Source organism: Lactuca saligna, chromosome 4, assembly GCF_052625555.1.
Source record: "Lactuca saligna cultivar CGN05327 chromosome 4, ASM5262555v1, whole genome shotgun sequence".
NCBI classification, from domain to species: Eukaryota; Viridiplantae; Streptophyta; class Magnoliopsida; order Asterales; family Asteraceae; genus Lactuca; species Lactuca saligna.
Genome location: NC_136420.1, coordinates 94,267,060 through 94,288,050, shown reverse-complemented (window position 1 = coordinate 94,288,050; position 20,991 = coordinate 94,267,060). Strand labels below are relative to the sequence as shown.

The following is a 20,991-nucleotide window of genomic DNA, read 5'->3' as shown; positions in this document are numbered from 1 at the left end:
CTACAAACCACGTTTGTGGTACGCCATTTCAGAAGAGGCGCGGTTCTTTGGTGGAACACTCTGGGGAAGCCTCTAAGCCTTAATGAGCCCCTACAACTGACGTGGGCAGAGTTTTTGGTGCAGTTCAAACGTAGGTACTACTCAGCCTAAAATCTGCTCGAGCTAGAAAACCAATTCCTTACCTTGAAGAAAGGAAGCATGTCTATTGATGAATACACCAACAACTTCATAGAGAAGATGGAGTTCGCCTTACGTCTTGTTCCGGATGAGCTGACGAAAATCGACAAGTATGCAAAAGGACTTCCATGGGAGTATGCGGTGCCAGTGCGCCAGGAACCTACTTTGGAGATAGCTATCTGGGCTGCCAAGTCGGTTGAGGACATGATCAAGTGAAAAGCCACCAACAAGACCAAGGTTGGCGAAAAGAGGAAGTTTGAGTGGTCTGTGAAGCCCGATGAGAGAAGCAAGTCCAGTACAAGGAAGTTTAGAGGAGGAGGTAGCGAAGAAAGATGGTGCGAAAAGTGCAAAAAGAAACACTCTGGAAAATGTGGTGAGGAGGTGACTTATTTCAAGTGTGGGAAGCATGGGCATTATGCCAACAAGTGTAAATTCAACAAAAGGGTGTGTTACGAATGTAATGAGGAATGGCACTTCAAGCAAGATTTCCCAAAGAGAGAAGGGGCAACAAAGCCAAATGTGCCGCCAAAACAAAAGGCAAGAGCATTCCATATGATCCTAGACGAAGCAGCTAACGATACAAGGAATCAGGAATGAGGATCTATGAAGTAGTCGTGTAAATAGTATCATGTGGTGTAGCCTATTAGAGGCATAGTATAGGTTGAACTTGAACACCTATGTAATCGTTTCGAGAAATAATATAAAACCTTTGTTTTGTTATCTGATGTGTTGAATGATTGTGTGATTTGTTGCATGGTGACTTGGGAAACTGCGGGACAATACTTGGGACGAGTATGTGTAGGTGTGAATGGTAGTAGAGGCCTATACTACCGGAAGCACAGGACTCACACTTGGATAAGAGAAATTCACAAGGTTACCAAGAAGCTAGTAATTGATTTCGTTTTATTCAAGTATGTTGTTACCATTGTTTCAGTAATGACTAAGAAGATTGTTGTTATCCCGACCCTAGTGGTCATATCACATTAAGTCTGACTACGATAAGTAGGTTACGTGGTTCAGAGAACCAAGTTTGATGTAGCGACCGACTTAAACCAAACGATTGAAATCAAAGCGATCAATAGAAGTATCGCGCTCGTTGTTAAAGAAGTTGGTAGCTAGAAATGCTACATGTTAAAATGTGATTATATCACATTAGACCATGAAGGAAGGCATATTCCATTCCGTAATTTGACTCTAAGAGACCTGAGTCTAAGCGTTGCTACATACGATGATAGGTCATTAGAATATGACACATCGGTCAATTATAGTAATCAAATTACCTTATCCTAAGTTTTTTAAGAAGAAGAAGGAGTCTCTAATAAAGAATGAGGCTGTGACACGAAGGTCATGATTGAAAGTCTAAAGAACAGGTGCAAGACCGAGCACCGCCTGCAGTCAAGGAGTCCAAGAGTTAGACACTCATTCGAAGCAACATAGAAGTTACAGTTATTACATAGGATGAAGAGATAACGTATGGATTCATTATACAATGTTGTTTCGTTGATGATTCCTGGACGTAATCATCCTAAGGGGGAGATAATTGTAACGGCCGTAGATCCGGGCTAGTCAATTTAGAGGCAATAAGTGTCGAAAATGACTTTTTGGCAAAATATTATATATAATAAATAGTCTTAACCAAGTTGTATAATATGTCTTAAGGTTTCCGTACATATAAAGAACGCCAAAATCCGAGTTATAACGAGGAAGTTATGGCCCGTCGAAGTTTTACGGCAAAACCGGCACGACACCGGGAAGCGTAAATAGTAAATTTATGATGGATCAACTTTTAGCCTTAGAAATATAAAATAAAGTTGTAGTATATGTTAAACCGAGAACATACAAAAAAAGAACGCCCAAATCTGACTTCGTATGAGGAAGTTATGATTTTTCTAAGATTCGGCTTAGCTATGCGTGGCCCGAAACTCGAATTTTAGTTCGAGCGGTTTTTGGCTTACGCAACCTAAATGAGAGTTGAATATCTCATTAATAGGAACTCAACGGTAAAAAGATAGACGAAAACGGAGTCCGTATGAAGGAGTTACGAATTCTTCTCGGTCATTTAATAGTCTAAAAGCCTCCTACTATTAAATTTGAGATCGGTCGAGAATTAGTCGAAGGAGTCTAAATGAAAATTGTAGATCTTGATTTTACCTACGCGTTGAAAAAAAGAACGTCGAAAACGGAGCTCGTATGCGAGAGTTACGATTTTTATAAGTTTGAAGGCCGATACGCGATAGGGGGTGACGTGGCACCACCAGAAGGCTGCCACATGCCCCAACTCGGCGAGTAGGTCCTCCTACTCGGCGAGTCCATCAGGAATTCAGCCTATAAATAGAGGTGTCGAGTTCCTCCATTTCCCACACCTTTCCCCACTTCTTTCTCTCTCTAAACTCTCTCTCTAAGCCTCCTTAACCCTCCAAAGCCTAGGGTAACTCCCTAGCACAAGGCGGAAGCCCCGGAGCGCCTGATGGCTCCTAGAAAATAGCATTTCGGCTCAGGAACGCTGCTCCAATGAATCCCGGTTTTGCGAAAAACCCGCTGTAAGTGAGCTACGCCTACGCTATTTTTAATATAACTTCTAATTAATTATAGTAACATTATTAGGACCTTAAAATAATTAGTTGGGATATTATTATGAGCTATATTGAGTGTTATTATAATAATAATAATATCTAGACTATTAATTAGTTGCGGTTAACGTCAGACTAAACCCTAGTCATATTGATACTAGGTTTTGTCGAGGAAAATTGTGTTAAGAGTAACGAAGTGTTGTCCAAGCGCCGAGTCACCATCTTCTCTGGTGAGTGCATGGTCCCTTTCATCTTACACATAGATATGAAGTATTTTAATATAACTTACGTGCTATGTGTGCATATTGTCTGAATACTTGTTGTCTATGCTGATGAAAGATTTTTATACATGTTTTAAATGATGTAAGTTGTATAAAGTATTTTATATCTACAAAATATGTTGGGTGAAACATGGGTAGATGAATGATGAGGGATAAAAGCTGAAATAGAGGAACATTAGTAGTACGGACCTAGTTCCCTATAGGTATACAATGGCAGCAGTGGACCTATTACCTTATAGATGAGCACTGGTAGTTGCACCACAACCCGTAGATGATTTAGATCCACGGTAAACATCCTAGCAGCTGCGCTCTAAGGACAGTATCGACAGTTGTGCCTAATAGGGAGTCTTATGACCATGACAGTAGCGTTTAAAGGTCAATACCAGCAGAAGCGCCTCATAGAAAATGTCCCAACTCTGGCAGTTGCGCCTAAGTGACAATATTAGCAGTTGCGCTTGACCAATGTGTCATTGGCAACAATGGACTTCATGTTGTTTCCTTAGGATGATCCTTAGGAATGAATGAATGAGAAATAGCTAATTCTTAGGGTAGATCCTTAAGAATAAAGAAGATAATGGCGATGGGTAATTAGGTTGATTGTTTGATTGTTTAAACATAATAATTATATTATTGTGGGTTAAAAACCCTATGTACTCACCAGGTTTCCCAACCTAACCCACTCAGTTTATTTATATCGCAGGTGTTGATATGAAGTCACATTACACTGAGAGATTTAAAAGAGATGTAGATCACTAGAGTAAATGAATGTAAGTTATGTTTATGCTTATGTTTCTGTATTGACGATGACATCCCAATTGTTTCAAAAGTGAATAAAAATATATGTTGTTAGAAATGCTTTGATAACGCGATTATCATGTTTTTCTGGGAACAATTTCCGCAACATTTTTAGTAAAAGAGATACTCTGATTTTTATAAAGCATAAACAAAATCGGTCTTTTCTGGCCGTAAAAATGGGGATGTCACATGGAGACCACTCCAGAAGCTTTAAGTTGCCATTCTTAGCAGATCTAAGGTTGTAGATTTATAAAAATGCTTGCTTGATGCTTAGATAAGGTCCATGCATGTTCTTGATTAGGTTTTAATGGATTAAAATGGTTATTGGGTCCCTTTGGGTCATGAAAATGCATAAAGGTGCCGATTTTATGCATTAAGAGTTTTAGTTGGAGGTTCCCTGATGTTTATACATAAAGTGCTTAATCGATTAAGTCATAAATTGAGTTTGGAGGATCTGCGGTTACGCCCCGCATAACTAGAGGTACGCCCAGCATTCCTTGAGTACACTCCACGTTCGAGGTTCTGTGGGCCTTTGGGCTTGTTTCATATTTGGGTTTTGGTTTTGGGTTGAATTTTTGTGTGGGGTTTTTGGTCAGAATAATTTAAGAGTTTTGGGACATTTGGATATGTCTAGTTGGGCCATGATTTTGTATTGGGCCTTGGTGGGCCCAATGGTTTTGGACTTTAGTGGGTGCAATGGGCTTGGACCATTGGGATATCAGCGGATTATTATTGGACCAGGAATCGTTGGGATTTGGGTAAGGCCCATATGGGGTTGGGCCCAATTTGGAAAATTGGGCTATTAGTGGGCTTTTGTGGATCTTGCGGTCTTGGGCTTGATTGGTTTTGGGGTTTGGCCATTGGTTGTGAGTCTTATTGGACCGAGGGAAAATGCTCAATTTACCTCAAGTTTGGATTATGGATCATGGTTTAGAACTCAATTGCTAATTAGGTGATATTTTGGTATTGATTGCTTGGGAAGTCGTCAGAGCAGTAGCTTAGGATTTCTTTCAGTGAGCTTTTGCATTCATGGTGAGTCTCCCTTCGTAGAATTTGTGGGTCGAAGGCACCAAGGTCGGCCCACTAGTATTGTTATAGCTTAATGATTGTCTTTCTGATAATTATTAAGGTGATATATATTGTTTGATGTTTATGTGAGATATGCATGATTTCGTATGGTAGTGGTAGGGGTGGGATAGACCTCGTAATCGGTTGGAATAAGACCAAAGGGTAGGTTGGTCACCCAGATATGCCTGATAAGGGTAGGTCAGCCACCCAGATATGCCTGGCAAGGGTAGGTCGGGTACCCAGATATGCCAAACAAGGGTATGTCGGGCACCAAGATATCCCTGACAGTATGTTTGCGTTATTTGTGGTATTTGGGGAACTCACTAAGCTTTGTGCTTACAGTTTGTGGTTTTGATTTCAGGTACTTCCAGTTCGGAAGTGAAGGGCCTGACTTGATCGTAACGTATACACTCATGTTTTCCGCAATATGTGATTTTGGGATTCAACTCTGATAATTGTGTTAATTAGAAATGTTTTTAAATTTTGGATCAAGTTACATCTATGTTTTGATAATAATATAAATGAAATTTTTATCCTTGATTTTTGAGATGTTACAAGTTGGTATCAAAGCCTTGGTTTGAGGGATCCAGTCATACTCTCGGGTGTGCCCGAACCTAAACTGAGGGTTTGTGAATTTTTTTATAAAATAACATTTAATTAAAAAGGGATTTTTAAGCAAGAAATGGGTGGTGATGTGTGCAGTCGGCTGAGCTCAAGTAAGTGGTTTCCAGAATACTAATACATGTTTATTATGATATATGTTATGATTATGAGAATTGCATGCTAGATTAGGGCTAATGATATGCTCAGTATTATGTGATAGGAGAGGTGCCTTTTATGCCTGATTGTCATGTAGTATTACTAATTTGTTCATGGTGATGAACATAACATGGATATGTGAGTAATACTCATGAGTTCTTAAAAGGAGATTAAGTATTGAAGTAACCTACACTTAAATATTATTTCATGTAAATTGTCACAAACAATTCTAAGATGCATGAGACTTTAGTTCTGTAGGATTTTATGCATTGTTTTCTCCAATGTTTTTTGTAATTAGCAGCTATACATGGAATGTCCAGATATGACATGATGAGTGTGCAAAGTCTATATAGTTGAAGTTTATTTTTTTCATTCTTCCCTAACAACAGAAGCAATATTTATGGGCCCCTTGATGATTTGGTAATAACATCAAATGCATGGCCAAGATCTAACTGAGTTGATTAGATCAATTGTACAGTCTAATGTGGTCATCACAAATCTCTATCGAAAAAACATAACCTTGAACATTGAGATTGAATTGCTTCCATGCCTCATGTTCATCTAGATATCATGTAAAACAAAGGAATATTTGATCACTAATCTAAGGGTTGTTTCATAGCTACTTCATATAAGTACAACAATTGTATTGGATAGCAGACTCTCTATCTATATTAGAGTGTTGGAAATGGTGTCCACACTCACAACAGTTTGGTAATATGATTATTAATAGTAAAGTCATTTTGGGTTACACGCAATGACATATTTAAGCAATAATTAACAAGAGACAATAAATATGATCTGGTTTGATAACTAGGGTTCTAATATGAAGAAGATGAAAACAATGTGGATGAAATTTGAGTGACATTGATCAATTGAAATTCATATAGGGGTGTTTCGTAATGGCGTTGATAGAATATGAGAGATGAAAGGTGAAAAATACATACTTACCCTCATGTGAAGGCATGTGTTTAACAGAACAGATGGTTTTTAACGGGAGTTATAGGCATGGATCAAATCCATAATTAAACCTATATCGTTTGTCTTTAAATTTTATAATTTATATCAATAACAAAAGTATATACATCTCATGTTCAAACCTCGAGGGTTTCAATGTTCGAAACAGTTTCTAAAAGACTTGTTTAGTATTATTGCCTAAAACAACTAAACAAGCATTCTCCCTTAAACTTCGTAAATATCGGAGAGTCGCAATAGAAGAACATTTAGAAAAATATTACTTTACAATAAAAATATAATGACATTGGCTACTTACGAAAGCAAAGAAAGGAACATTTGAATATTAATATTACAAAGAAGATTCAAATCTTTCAAAAGACTCCTGCCGATCAAAGGTCAATAATGGTAGTTAAACATTAACGGGTATGGTGGTTTCTGGTCTCCCGTTCTTATCTCAAACATATTACTGTTATCAAACTGTTTTTCACGCAGACGTCAACTTTGAATAAATTTTACATTTATAGAAACGTTAAATTTATCAGACTCACCTCTCGAATTAAATGCCACCATGAAACTGGTGAAATTTTTTAATCGTTTTCACCTTTTTTCGCGGGAAACCTTTCAAGTCCGCCGACGCTTTCTTCAATTCTGTCCCCCCCATACGCCTCTCGTTTTCAAGCTCTTTGTATTTTAATCAGAAACCCCATTTGAATTGACCAATTTTTAGTTAAATTAATATATAGAAATAGAAACGTAATCGAGATAAATCGGATTTTAAATAATTTCTTTGATAGTTGGAGTAGGTGGGTTCGATTCGTTTTGGGGCAACTTCATCAAATTTCGATTAAAGATGGAGTTGCATCACAAATCGTTCATTGTTTTAGGTAATTAGTTTACTATTTCTTTTTATTTTTTGTTTTTTTCTTTTTGTTTGTTTCCCCCAATTCCACATTCTTTAATTTAATTTCTCCTTTTGTGGGTAGGTTTTTTCTTTGATTTTTAAATTTTTTACAGGTGGGGCTTCCTTGAGAATATTATATCTCTTGGAATTTAGCGAAAAACCCACGGATTTTGAGATCTTTATAGTTCGAATTTCGCAGATAAGAGGTTCCATTCTAGTGGGAGACTGCATTTTTTCTTCTTTTTCTTCTTGTTTTTAGTACATGGCTCTGCAAATTTAGTATCAAATTAGAAAATGTTTGAGGAAGAATTTGCAGGGTGTTGATTGAGAAAAAAAAAAAAAAAAAGGAAAATTGATCATCATAAAAAATGACATTTGAGGCTGTAGATCATAATCATAATCATCAAGGTGTTGAAACGAAGAATGTTTTGGTGGGAATTCGATTTGATGAATGTGGTAGAGAGCTTCTTGATTGGGCTATGGTGAAAGTTGCAGATGCAGGTGATCGTGTAATCGCCATTAACGTTTGTCATAATTCAGGTAACTTTTTTCTTTTTCCTTTTTTTTTTTCATTTTCTTGAATATGATATGGTTCTTGTTAAAGGATTTATTTATTTTTAATATTTAAATTACTTCAATGTTTTACAGACTCTGTATCAAAGTACAAGAGTTTGTTGGATGATTATTTGGCCGATTATGAAGGCCTTTGTGACCAAAAACAGGTATTGTTTTTCAATATGCTAAACTTTTTACAACGGTCTGGTGCAGTGCACCAAGGCCGCCATCATGTGCATCAAAGCAGCAGCATCTGGTTTCTACCAGATGTTGATATCTGATGCACAGGAAGATTAGAATTTTGAATTTTGAACATGTTTTTTTTTTCAGGTTGACCTTACAGGTCAAGTAGTGAGAGGGAATTCAATACGGAAAGTTTTGGTTAAAGAAGCGAAGTTTTATTCTGCAGCCGCTGTTATTGTTGGGGTTAGCAAGATCAGGGCTTTCGGGTAAGTAGATATTTTTAAACAAAATTATACCATGTTCCAAAAAAATGACTATTTCCGTGTGAAATTTTAAACGAAAATACTTACTTTTAAAAGTATCACCATATGGTATGCTTTGGAGATTGTGCGTGTTCAAAAAAAAGTTGTTCTTTTTTTTTCTATTGTTATAAAAGGACTTCATACTTTTGAAATTTGTGTAAAAAGTCCTGGTTACTAAAATCTTATTTCTCTTTTTTTTTTTACATTAAATAAAAATATACTTATATATATAGTTTACGAGATTAAATCATGTTTACTCATAAATGTAGCAAGTAAAAAAGAAATTTCATTTAGGGCTTTCTTAATGTGGTTTTTGTTTGTGAAGGTGTTGGCTTTCAATTGCTAAATATTGTGCAAAGAAACTACCTTTAGCAACTGAAGTTTTGGCTCTCCATAATGGGAAAGTTGTTTTCAAGAGGTTTTCCAATGGCCAACTTTCAGGTATTTTTATTGGGTACATCCCTTACATAACTTAAAATCAAGTCATGTTAGGCCATACGCATGCCATGATTAGGTTCATGTTACAATCTCATGATCCTAATTTATGTAATTTTAAAGAACATTTTTTTGTTTATGATCTTATACTCAAATTTTTTAACATTTTTACCCATCACAAAAAATGGTATCAAATCAAGAATTTCCAAAAAAAAAAAAAAGGCAAATAGATAATGATAGAGAAATCTATATGGTTCATTCACTTCATGACAAAAAAAATAGGGGTAAAAGCAAGAAACAACAACTTATTTTTATTTATTTGTTTATTATAACATCTTCCTTTTATTTTGTGTGATGACAACATCAACCAAATAAGCTAATACGAAGCAATTTAGTTGCTATAATTGCTATTTTTCAAATTTTAATGCTCTAAAGTGCTTTAATTTGGTAGATTTTTCCATTCTATCTTTTTTCCTCCATCGAACATTTACATAACCTTTACTGAGACGCATCTTTAATGACCATACTCATGTTACTATCATGTGATATGTTAGGATTATTATATCAATCTTTATCGTATCTCAAGACTATAACACATCAAACATTAAATACCAAATCTCAATATCTACCTCCTTTTAATTATATATTAATTATTTTTTAAAAAGGGTCAATGCGAGATCCGAGGCCAAGTTTCTACTTAATCGGCAACTCCAATTTGAAAGACACCCAGTCGGAGTTTTGCTACTCCGAGGCCTCTGAAATGGGAAGACACAGTTCCGAAGAGATCAAAAGCCTAAAAGATGAAGAATTAGACCCTTTCGAACTGCGGAAGAAAGCTCTGAGCTCTGTTTCTGTCGTGATCGAGGATTTTGCCCATCAAAGACCCGGATGGCCTCTTCTCCGAGCAAACACCGTGTTAACGCCGTCGGCAATGGAGGCTAGAAAAATGTCGGTGGTGAAGTGGGTGATGAACTTGCCGAACAGGTCGACGCCGGGGACTCCAAGAACGCCGTCGTCGAATAGTGAAATTAGCCCTAAAAGCATGGCGTCGGATTCTAGGTCGGAATCTAGTTTGTTCACAAACACGAGCAATGAGAGTGGAACTCCGATCGATAAAAGCCATGAGTTGCCGGAAATTTTGAATCTTTTACTCAAAACTAATCCGTCTCGATGCCAATGGTTTGGATTTGATCTACTTAGAGCCTCAACATCTAACTTTGCGTCAGGTAATTTTACTGAGTTTCGTGATTTTGAGTGTAGATTTTTAAGAGAATTAGCAAAACTGATTGAAAATCGTCTTTTTAATTACAGAGAATTTGATCGGGAAAGGTGGTTGTCATCGTGTATATAAAGGGATGTTTCCTGATGGAAAAATGGTGGCTGTGAAGATCAGAAGATCATCAAGAGAAGCATGGAAAGATTATATTCTGGAAATCGACATTATGACTTCGCTAAATCATGAAAACATCACACCTCTTTTAGGGGTATGCGTGGAAGAAGATAACTTGATTTCTGTTTATGATCTCGTGCCTAGAGGAAATTTAGAGGACAATATACATGGTAAGTTTCTTTCAAAAAAGATTTTTTTTTTTTTTTTTTTTAATTTTTTTAATTTACTACAATTTTCTTTTAGGGGTGAAAAAAGGTACATACTATTATTTGTACTTTGTACTTTAAACCATTGATTTATGGTTTTACCTATAGAACTATTCTTATTTATTGATTCGTCCATTAAAATATTATTTTTGTCATTTTAGCTAACTAAACTATTATTATAATTATAATATATTAATGAACAACTACTAGTCTTTTGGCTAAATCGATAGTTGCAAATTTTGTATACTTTACCCGTTTTCAAAACTGGATAACCAAGAAAAGTATTGTTTTTCAAACCGTAAAAAAACATGACGATTTAATTTAATTTTTTTTTTTTTAATTTGATGATTTAATTACAATAGAAAATAGCTAGAGGCTATATTGATAATAAATTGTGAAAATTCGTTGTGCTTTTTATTTTTGTACCATGCCATTAATTATTCGTTAGTGATTTTTTTAGCGTACCATGCCCTTAATTAGTTTATGATTTTCCACGACCATATTAACTACAACAATTTCATTAAAGTTGCTGAAGCTTTAAAAAAAGTAACAATTTTGCTCTTTCTTTTCTGTATCTAGGTGCCACGAAGGACAAATCGATTTTATCATGGGAAATAAGATTGAATATAGCCATTAAAGTTGCTGAAGCTTTAAACTATTTGCATAAAGAATGTCCTCGGCCTGTCATTCATCGTGACATCAAGTCTTCCAACATTCTTCTCTCAGAGGAATTCGAGCCTCAGGTTTGTACCATACCATCTATCCAGTACAGGTGCACAAATGGGCCGGGCCAGGTTAGGCCCAGCCCAGTATGCATCTGTATCTAGTAACTTTTTCAGGAATCTAACCGTGATTCGGTTTGTTGAATCTTGTTTGCAGTTATCGGATTTTGGGCTTGCGATATGGGGACCCACAAGTTTACCATTCCTAAGTCATAGTGATGTGGTTGGAACATTTGGATATCTTGCTCCCGAGTACTTTATGTATGGGAAAGTTAGTGAAAAAATTGATGTTTACTCTTTCGGTGTTGTTCTCTTGGAGCTTTTGACCAGAAAAAGACCGATCAATTCAGATCCCGTTAAAGGCGAAGATAGTTTGGTCATGTGGGTAAGAATCTTTCTTGAAACCTTGTAAATAGGCTATTTGTCGATAAGGGTATTTACGTCTTTTGCACATACAAGAGACTGTAAGTGAGTCCCTCTCCCACCTTTTTTCAAAAACGTTGGAATTTTTGTTCCAATGCATGCCAAAACCAGTATAACTTGTCGAGGGTAACAAACAGAGTCCTAGGCTTGTTTTTTGGGGTTTTTCTAATTATGTTATTTGTATAATGTAGGCAAAACCGAAGCTAGAAAAGGGAGATTTAGCAAGCATATTAGATGTCGATTTGGACAAAGAAGTCAACAAAAATCAAATAGTTCGAATGGCTCTAGCTGCAACACTTTGTCTCACAAGATCAGCTAGAAGGCGTCCCACAATGAACGAGGTTTGAGAAAACATCTCTATTCATGCTTATAATATCCACTACCTTTCATTTGTTACACCATACACGACTTGACAAGCTTTCTAGAGCTATTTTTAATAATGATAATAAATAGGGCATTCGCGTCTTTCGCACAGACAAGTCATCTCTACCTTATCTTTTTAGAAAGAAAAGTCATAAACTCTATTTTTTTAAGGAAATTTTAGGACATTTTCTGTTTTGTTTGTCTTTAGGTCTTAAACATTTTAAGAGGGGAGCATGATTTGGACAAGAAGTCAAATCAAAATGATTTGGAATTGTTGTGTACTAATGAAGATCATGACGATGATGATGATGATGATGAAGTTTATCCGGAATCAAATGCGGAGTCTCATTTGAGTCTTGCGTTTCTTGATGTTGATGATAAGTCAACATCATTTGGTAGTGTGGATGTAAATCAACACACGCGGCATACATTAGAAGGATACTTGAGGGGAAGGTGGAGCCCGTCTTCGAGCATGGATTAGGTTTGTTTTTGTGTGGTGTGGGGAAAATTCTTCGGGTTTTTTTGTGAAGAATGTAGATAGTTTTGTATAGCTTAAGAATGTATACGAAGGGGAAAAAAGAATGTGCACCCGATGATGAGGTGTTGTGTGTTTTAACGAATCGAGATGTAAACGTGAGAGATTTTCTAGTGAATTGAGATTTGTGGTTTTCATTCAAATTTGTCTCGATAGTGTGTTTTAACTTTTGTTACACAAGACAAAAGTCGCACAATATATATTACGCTTAGCATGCATTATATCAGCACCACAAACAACAAAAATTGTAATTATATCTTCAAATGAGGTGGAAGATGACTGTCTTCCTTATTTGATAATTATAAATAGATCTAGAAACTAAAAAGTCTAGTGTGTTGAGTTTAATAGGTAGCTGTTTTGAGTTTAATTGCTTATGCGAGTTTAAAGGGAGTTTTTTAGATCTCTTAGGAGCTTTTAGTCTTAAGGTAGGGTTTGGTACATAAAACGAAATAGAAGAGAACACATGTTTTTTTGGATAGTATCTCGCAATAATAGGACAGAAACAAAAATAGTTATTGACCAAGTCAAATGGGACTATTTGACTTCTATATATATATATATATATATATATATATATATATATATATATATATATATATATATATATATATATATATATATATATATTAGGTGTGAGACTCATATATTACATGGGTTTAATTAAAATAAATAAATATAAAATTTTAACAATTTGAATTTATAAGAAAAATAAAAAAAAAATTGAATTATTAAACTTGAAACTTTAATGTATTAAATACATTACATATATAAACTATTTCTAATAAATACCTTATATATATTACCTTACACATTAAATGTGGAATTTTAATACAATAAAATGAAAAGTGGAAAATAAAAAATTTAAAAATTTAAGAAATTGCCATGTGTCCAAATAAAGGAGAAAGGACATGTGGTAAAAAACCTTCATTTATTATTATTATTATTATTATTATTATTATTATTATTATATATAAAGGACAATTCAATCATTTTAATGTCATGTTCTCTCCCATCCTGGTGTCACCAAACGCTTAACACTTAATTTGACCGGTGTTGTCCAATCCAGTTCAACTCAATCCAATTCAGTCCAGTACTGTTCAGTCCAGTCCAATGCATCAAACACCTAATAAGATTCAAAAAAATAAATAAATAAATTTGCATTAGAGTTGCTTAGTTTTTCTTAAACGAAAAACTCTAAATTCAAAAGTGACACTCCTAAGTAGGATCATAGAAGTGCCGATGGTCAAGTTTTATAGTTTTTGATTGAATGTTTATGTTCATTTATATTTTATATGTACGTTCATTTATGTTTTATATACGTTCATTTATGATCATTCTTTTGTTTTGCACCTTAACAAACACGATCAAGAAAACTTGCACTTTTATCTCTTTGTGTTTACTTTTTTTTTTTAAGTTAATTAAACTAACAAACATAAACAAATCATTTTTTGTTCGAGTATAACTTGTATGGTATTTATAAAAATATAATAAGTAAACTCTTCGCGAGGCATTCTATAAAAATTGATGTTTACTCTTTCGACGTCATTCTCTCGGAACTTTTGAGCAGAAAAAGTCCATTGACTTCAGGCCCAATAAAGTCAAAGATAGTTTGGTCATGTGGGTAAGAATCTATATCTTAAACAATTTTCTTGAAACCTTTTTAAAATCACCTTGTTTAGGGCAATAACGTCTTTTACAAATATAAGAGATTGTGAACGAGTCCCTCTCCATTCCAAATGGGGCGTTATGATCATTGCTTTTTTAGTTTTCCTAATTATGTTATAAAATAAAACTCACCCTTTTTGTGTAGTTGCTTCAACTCAATTCACTAACAAAACAACACAATTCTACGCATACATAAATAACACTATGACACATTCATGTTTGTTGAAATCCACTACTATTAATTTTCATTTTCAAGCAAATAAATAGTAACAAAAACTTAAATTTAAATGCCATCATCTTCATGATAAATACTTTCAGCCATTTGCCAAACCTGCAACGCATTGTCTTCAGCCACACTAGAAATCACCCATGCCTCATTTTTGTTCCATGAAAAGTCTGATATTTTTGCCTTGTGTCCACCATGTGAGAACAAAAGCTCTGGTGGGCCATCTTCAGTTTCACCTTCCAGCTGTTCATCTCCAATCCTGAAATCACCCAAATTCAAAATATCTGTTTAGAAGAAATGGAAGGAGAAGGGCATTCATGTCTTTTGACATGAGTATCAGTTTAAGTACCTGTTTAGGTCCCACACCATCAGCCTTCTGTCATCAGCAGAGGATGCAATCACAGTTTCATGGTTTGGGTCCCACTCAACTTGGAACACCTCTTCCCTGTATATTAATTTTTTTATGAAAATATATAAAGAAAACATAAAAAAAGAAAAATAAAATTAAGATGCTTACGTATGACTACTCAAAACATGAAGTGGTGATGTTAGTTTCCTCATGTCAAAAAGCCCAACTGTTGTGTCTGAAGATGCTGTAGCCAAAACCCACTCATTGAATGGATTAAAAGATAAATAATTCACCTGGGAATTATTATAAATTTCATTAGAAACTTAAAAATAAAAGCTATTAATATAAAAAGTTACACCTCTTTCTCATGAACTACAACAGATTGTTCATGTTTATTTGTGCGTAAATCCCAAATCATTAGCTTGCAATCATCCCCAACAGATCCAAATAAGCTTTCATTCTTCAAATGCCATGATACATCTTCAACTAAACTCCCATGATCCTAAATTAACATTTATCATTTAATTTCAACTGCAATAACTATCAACACTCACTGATAAACAATGAATGATAAAAATTTAAGTAATGAAGGATGCAAAAAGTACCTCGTAAATGTATTTGGCATCAAGAACTTTATTTGAAGGCATTGCAGACACATCCCATAAGCAGATTTTACAATCGTTGGAGCCACTCAAGAGATACCCTTCTTTAAAAGGGCTCCATGAAAGCCCATAACCTTCTTTTTCATGACCCCTTAACTTTGCATCAGGTTCACAAGAGCCTCCTTCATCGTTTAAAAGTTGTTTTGTGGAATCGAATACATAGACTTCTGAAGAACTTGTCTTTGCTGCAATAATTGATGGGTTTTGTGGCATACATCGTGCCCGATTTACCTCTCCATCAACATGAATCTTTTGAATTATCTCTACCTATAAGGATTTGAGAAAAAAAAAATTAGGCTAAAGGCAAGAATCAGCAATGTAGTTTTGTTGATTTGTTTATTATAATGATGTCATATTAAACAAATGAATGCATAGTAAGTTGATGTTTCTTGCGTTTAGCCCTAAAATGTAATCAATGGATGAAAGTGCTCTAACAAAATTGACACATCCTTCGGATCCAAATTTCATTTGCAGGATTTTTATTATTTTGTATTGTAGTTTCTTATATTAGAGTGGTTTACATTTTTTTGAGGTACCACCCTGCATCATATCAACTACAAATCTACGGATCCTCAAAACGTTTGTAAGATTAGTACTTTTCTTAAATTGAAGTGTGGGATTCCAACAATTTACTTGTCCAGACAATTCAAAAATATAAATTTCGGTGTGGAACATAGATTATTGTACTGATTCGAGTAAAGAAATAGCATAAGAACTAGCGACCGACTGACCTTAGGGATATGAGGGTTTTCGTGATTGGTGTCGAGGGAAGATGAAGGATTAACCGGCAAGAGGACATCTGCGACGAGAAGGAAGTTAGGACTTTCATCGGAGGTATGCGTCCCGAGAATCAGCTTGTGAGTGGCGAAAGAGCCGTCTTTGTACGGAGACGGTGGCGAAGGAAGCCACTGAACGGTTAGTGACGGCCACTCAAGGGAGTGAGAGACGATGAGATCGTATAAGAATGGAGAGTTCTTCTTCCATACACTGAACTCCTCCTCCACTTGGTGGTCTTCGCCGGCGCCGGCGCCGGCTCCGTCGTCTTCCTCCGACCTCATTCCTCTCTTTCTCTCTGACTATCTAGATTATTTTCCCGCGTAGGTTTGGAAGTAGAAATGAGGAGGCGGCAAACTAGAAGTGTTATATGCAAGCTGGAATAGGCTTCAGGCCCATTAAGTACTCATTGTGGGCTGGATCGATCCATATCTATTTTTATAAAAAGTAAATTACTGCATAGGTGCTTGTGTGGAGATTAATATATTTAATTTCTAACTTATTTTTTTAACTTCCATAATTTTTTGAATTTGAATTTGTTATGTATTTAGTCCCTACTATACATAAAAAACAATATTGCCATTATAATATTATGACAAAATTGCAAAAATGGTCCCTATGGTATGCATTTTTTTTGGGTTTTAGTCCAAATCATGACTTTTTTGGTTTTGTGATCCTTTTGGGTTACTTTCATTGTAGGATTGGTCCCCGATAAAGTTGAAAAGACTACTTTGCTCTTTTAATTTGTTTTTTCTATTTACTTAAATATTCTTTTTCTTTTATTTAATTATAAATGTTAAACAAATCAAGAATGGAACCCACCTGCTCTCTCTCTCTCTCTCTCTCTCTCTCTCTCTCTCTCTCTCTCTCATTTCTTACGGTTCTTTATTTCTTTCTTCTTGATTTCCGGCAAGACCACCCACCGGAAATGGTGTTTACCGGCCACCAAGGAAGACAAACAGCTCCCATCATCCTCTTCCCTTTTTCTATCAACAATCACCACCCAAACCCCCCTCATCTTCTGTTGCCAATTACTGATTCCCCTCTCCCTCTTTTTTTCTTCGACTCACCAGAACAATAAAACAAAAGAAGGAGGTTATTGCCTCCGTTCCAGCCACATGCGATGGTAGATATGTTAAGTGGGAAAGGAACCCGTTTTTACGGTGATCCTATTGGCTTAACTTCGTCGCCGACAACCATAGATCGAGGTGAAGGTAAGCAGCAAAGAGTAGCACCGAAAAATGGCAGACGGGGTTGTGTACGTCGATGAGGGGCAGTAGTCGGTGTCTCCGACGAGCAAAGGGGGCAAGGATCTTCAGGGGCGTTTCGTTGTGGAGTTGATGAGCAAATGGTAGAGGGGGATAGCTACTCTCCGGCGGGCCCTCGTGTGTTCCTTTCTTGTCGTCAATAGTAACGAAAATGAAGGAACAAAGTAGCGGTAGCAGAGCCGAATTGGGGACGGAGGCTGCTTTGGCGGCTTCCCTTGGCTTCTTTCATCCTGTCACCGACAGTTAAACACGAAGGGGCATGGGTGTTTGGGTGATGCTTTTCGAAAATTGCATAGGTGTTTGGCAGTTGGGATTGAAGAAGGAGAAAGGAAGGGTCTGTTGCCCATGGTGGTGGTCGGAAAACGCATCACCTCCGGTGGAGTTTCTTCGCAGCGAAACAAAGAGAGAAAGAGAGAGAGAGAGAGAGAGAGAGAGGGAAAGAGGTGTGGGTCCCATTCTTAATTTGTTTAACATTTATAATTAAATAAAAGAAAAATAATATTTAAGTAAATAGAAAAAACAATTTAAAAGGGCAAAGTAGTCTTTTCAATTTTATTGGGGACCAATTCTACAATGAAAGTAGCCTAAAAGGACCACAGAACCAAAAAAGTCATGGTTTGGACTAAAACCCCAAAAAAATGTATACTACAGAGACAATTTTTGCAATTTTGTCTAATATTATTTTAACATAATTTATTATTTTAAAAAATATATATTTTTTTATAAAATAATGCATATGGGTCCCACCACCCAAAATGCACTTGCTTCCCTACTCTTGCACCCTTCCATCTTCACCTGTTATCACCTCCGAGTGCCTCCTTCACCCACCTCACCATCGAATCTCATCCATCCCTTATCTTCACTGACAATCTGCATCTTTTTCCTCTCCCTCCCCACCTCTTACTTCATCAGTGGTAGAACCCTAAAATTACACTTTCTGATCTAAGTACCATTGAAATCTTACGACTCACGACAATCGTCACATGTTCCGCCTTCAACACTGACATCACCCCCTATGACTGCGACGACGACCCGATCAACCCGACCACCACATGTCCCATCGTCTCTACCATTACTCTCTATCATCAAGAAATTATCATATCTGGTCTTGGTCATCAAGCAATTGACTTCACATCAAGCAATCAACGGCGACCTCCATCGTATGTAGGCCTTGTCAATCTAATTGTTGCTAGTCTCAGTTAAGATTATTTCAGTTTCTATTCATACACCCTATGTATTTTGCATTTTCAAGTATCAAAGCATATGTGTAAACTTCTATCTAATTTCACATATTGTTGTATAAATCCTTGACAGTTAGAATTTAATTTCTATTTTGTTAGCTTGGTTTAAGTGTATCTACATAAATCAGATTTTAAGTTTCAAGTTTTGATTAATGTATGATCTTTGTTTTAATTTCGACTTTAGAATTGATAATTGGTATTTGTTTCAATGTTTGAATTTGATATCTTATCTCAAGTTATAGTTATAAATACGATATCTGATTTCAAGGCTTAACGATAAATCTAATTTTAGATCTAATTTCAACTCCGACCATTGGGTGGATGGTAGTGGTACAGGAAAGACGAACAATGGTGTTCTAGTTGGGAGGGGGAGTCGTATGAAACAAAAATAAAAGAAAGAATTGAGGAAAGGGGGAAGAAAAGGTGTGAGGTCTACGTAGGATAGTTAGAATAGGACGTGTTTATTTAAATAATAATATAAATTTTAAATATGCAATAAATAAATTAAGAAAAAAGTAATTATATTGGGTAAAATAGTATTTTTATTTTATGTCCGTCACAGATCGGAGACGTAATAAAAATATATAGTACGGACTATCCAAGCTAAAAAAAATTAATAAGTAAGGAATCAAACGTGCAAATTATCCAAACCATAGCGACCATTCATGTAATTTACTCTTTTATAAATAGGCATAACATAATCATAAAAATAAACTTTTAAATGTTTATTTTTTTTACTATCTAATTTTTAGATATTTTCAAATATATTTCGTAAGATATATTTTAGACCAAGTCACTTTTATTTTGAATTAATTTTATTTCATAACAAAAAAAAATACAAAATGTAGATTTTGAATTTTGGATTTCGGATTTTAGAATAGATTGTGCAGACATTAAAAGAACGTAAGTTGAAATTTCAAAAATATGTTTGAAATACGGATAAACAAATCCTAAATTTTGAGAAAAATACTTTAGTGTTTATTAAAATCTTACAAAATGATAGCATCTATTAAATCTTAGTAAATATGTTTTAAATATAGAAACTCTTTTATATAGATATATCCATTAGGCTATAAAGAGTATTGTCATTTTTCGTACATCTTTTTGCCATCACTTAGATGCTATATCTTTTTTACCGCCACGTATACGTCACATTATCTTTATCGCACTATGTAGAACTTTTATCATTTTGGAGGGTGGTTTGTAGAGTTTGAGAATTAAAAAAATCACAAAAAATAACAATTGATTAGTTGGTAGGCACGGTTAACTGATAATTAAACTCGGTAGATATATGTCAAGTAGGAGTACCGAGTAGCCTCTAACGAGGTTGTGGCATGGCGTGTTGAAGCCATGTCCGATATACCGAGCACATTTCTAAGCCACACCCTGTAGCCTTATTGATAACATCTATTTCTTCTAAAATTTGAAGATAATTAGTCATTTTTAGCGATATATATATATATATATATATATATATATATATATATATATATATATATATATATATATATGTATGTATGTATGTATGTATGTATGTATGTATGTGTGTGTGCGTACGTGTGTGTGTCATGTAATTTTATTCGCACACAATTTTTACATGACTCCCGACGCGGGGAATAGAAAAATGAGGCCCTTTTTCGATCTTCAAAGCGGATGGAATACATAAAAACAATTTAAAACAACCAGCAAATAATCTTAATTTTTATAGTATAATCTTAAACATTGTATAAAAATGATTATATTTATTCCACCTTCATTTGTATATGGTTTACATAAAAAATTATAATATATGACACCCAAAATCATAATATATGACACCCAAAATCGCAATATTTTGGTTTTTAGACTAATGTAATTAGCACCGAACCAACAATATGAAAAATTGCAAAGTGAAAGTGGGCATAATTAATCCTTGTTTACTAAATTGTGGGTTTAGTAGATCAAAACTGACCCCTTCTCCTATCTCCTTTTTTGCTTTTTCTTTTTCAATTTACCTACAACAAAAATAAGAAAAAAATAAAACTCATAGATCAAAAAAAATTACAAAACAACAAATGTAAAAAGGGATGATGCACTTAAGATTGGGGGAGTGGGCTGAGGCAGCAGCTACAATTGGGTGCCACATGGGATGAAACACCGCCCTTGGGTGCGGTACAGGTGCGACAGAGAGTGATGATATTCACTTGC

The 20,991-nt window shown here is 35.3% G+C and overlaps 2 protein-coding genes across 3 annotated transcripts; one reads left to right on the top strand and one right to left on the bottom strand.

The window, feature by feature from the left end:
* The first annotated feature begins 7,365 nt into the window (after nt 1–7,365).
* On the top strand, nt 7,366–12,762 carry LOC145042413 (protein kinase STUNTED-like). 2 transcript variants are annotated; one of them, XM_078990828.1, is made up of 11 exons: nt 7,366–7,488; nt 7,619–8,045; nt 8,154–8,227; nt 8,391–8,509; nt 8,871–8,986; nt 9,646–10,206; nt 10,292–10,540; nt 11,156–11,319; nt 11,456–11,683; nt 11,913–12,062; nt 12,293–12,762. In XM_078990828.1, exons 2-11 carry the CDS (start codon nt 7,874–7,876, stop codon nt 12,563–12,565), a joined length of 2,106 nt encoding a protein of 701 aa, XP_078846954.1. In that variant the 5' UTR covers nt 7,366–7,488; nt 7,619–7,873; the 3' UTR covers nt 12,566–12,762. The 2 variants fall into 2 exon arrangements, with proteins under 2 accessions (XP_078846954.1, XP_078846953.1); XM_078990827.1 differs by having other exon boundaries at nt 7,367–8,045.
* Nucleotides 12,763–14,448: 1,686 nt separating this feature from the next.
* Nucleotides 14,449–16,626, bottom strand: LOC145042412 (WD-40 repeat-containing protein MSI3-like). The gene is made up of 6 exons (XM_078990826.1): nt 16,253–16,626; nt 15,465–15,788; nt 15,218–15,361; nt 15,028–15,152; nt 14,860–14,955; nt 14,449–14,769 (listed from the first exon to the last, which is right to left on the bottom strand). Exons 1-6 carry the CDS (start codon nt 16,577–16,579, stop codon nt 14,568–14,570), a joined length of 1,218 nt encoding a protein of 405 aa, XP_078846952.1. The 5' UTR covers nt 16,580–16,626; the 3' UTR covers nt 14,449–14,567.
* Nucleotides 16,627–20,991: the final 4,365 nt, after the last annotated feature.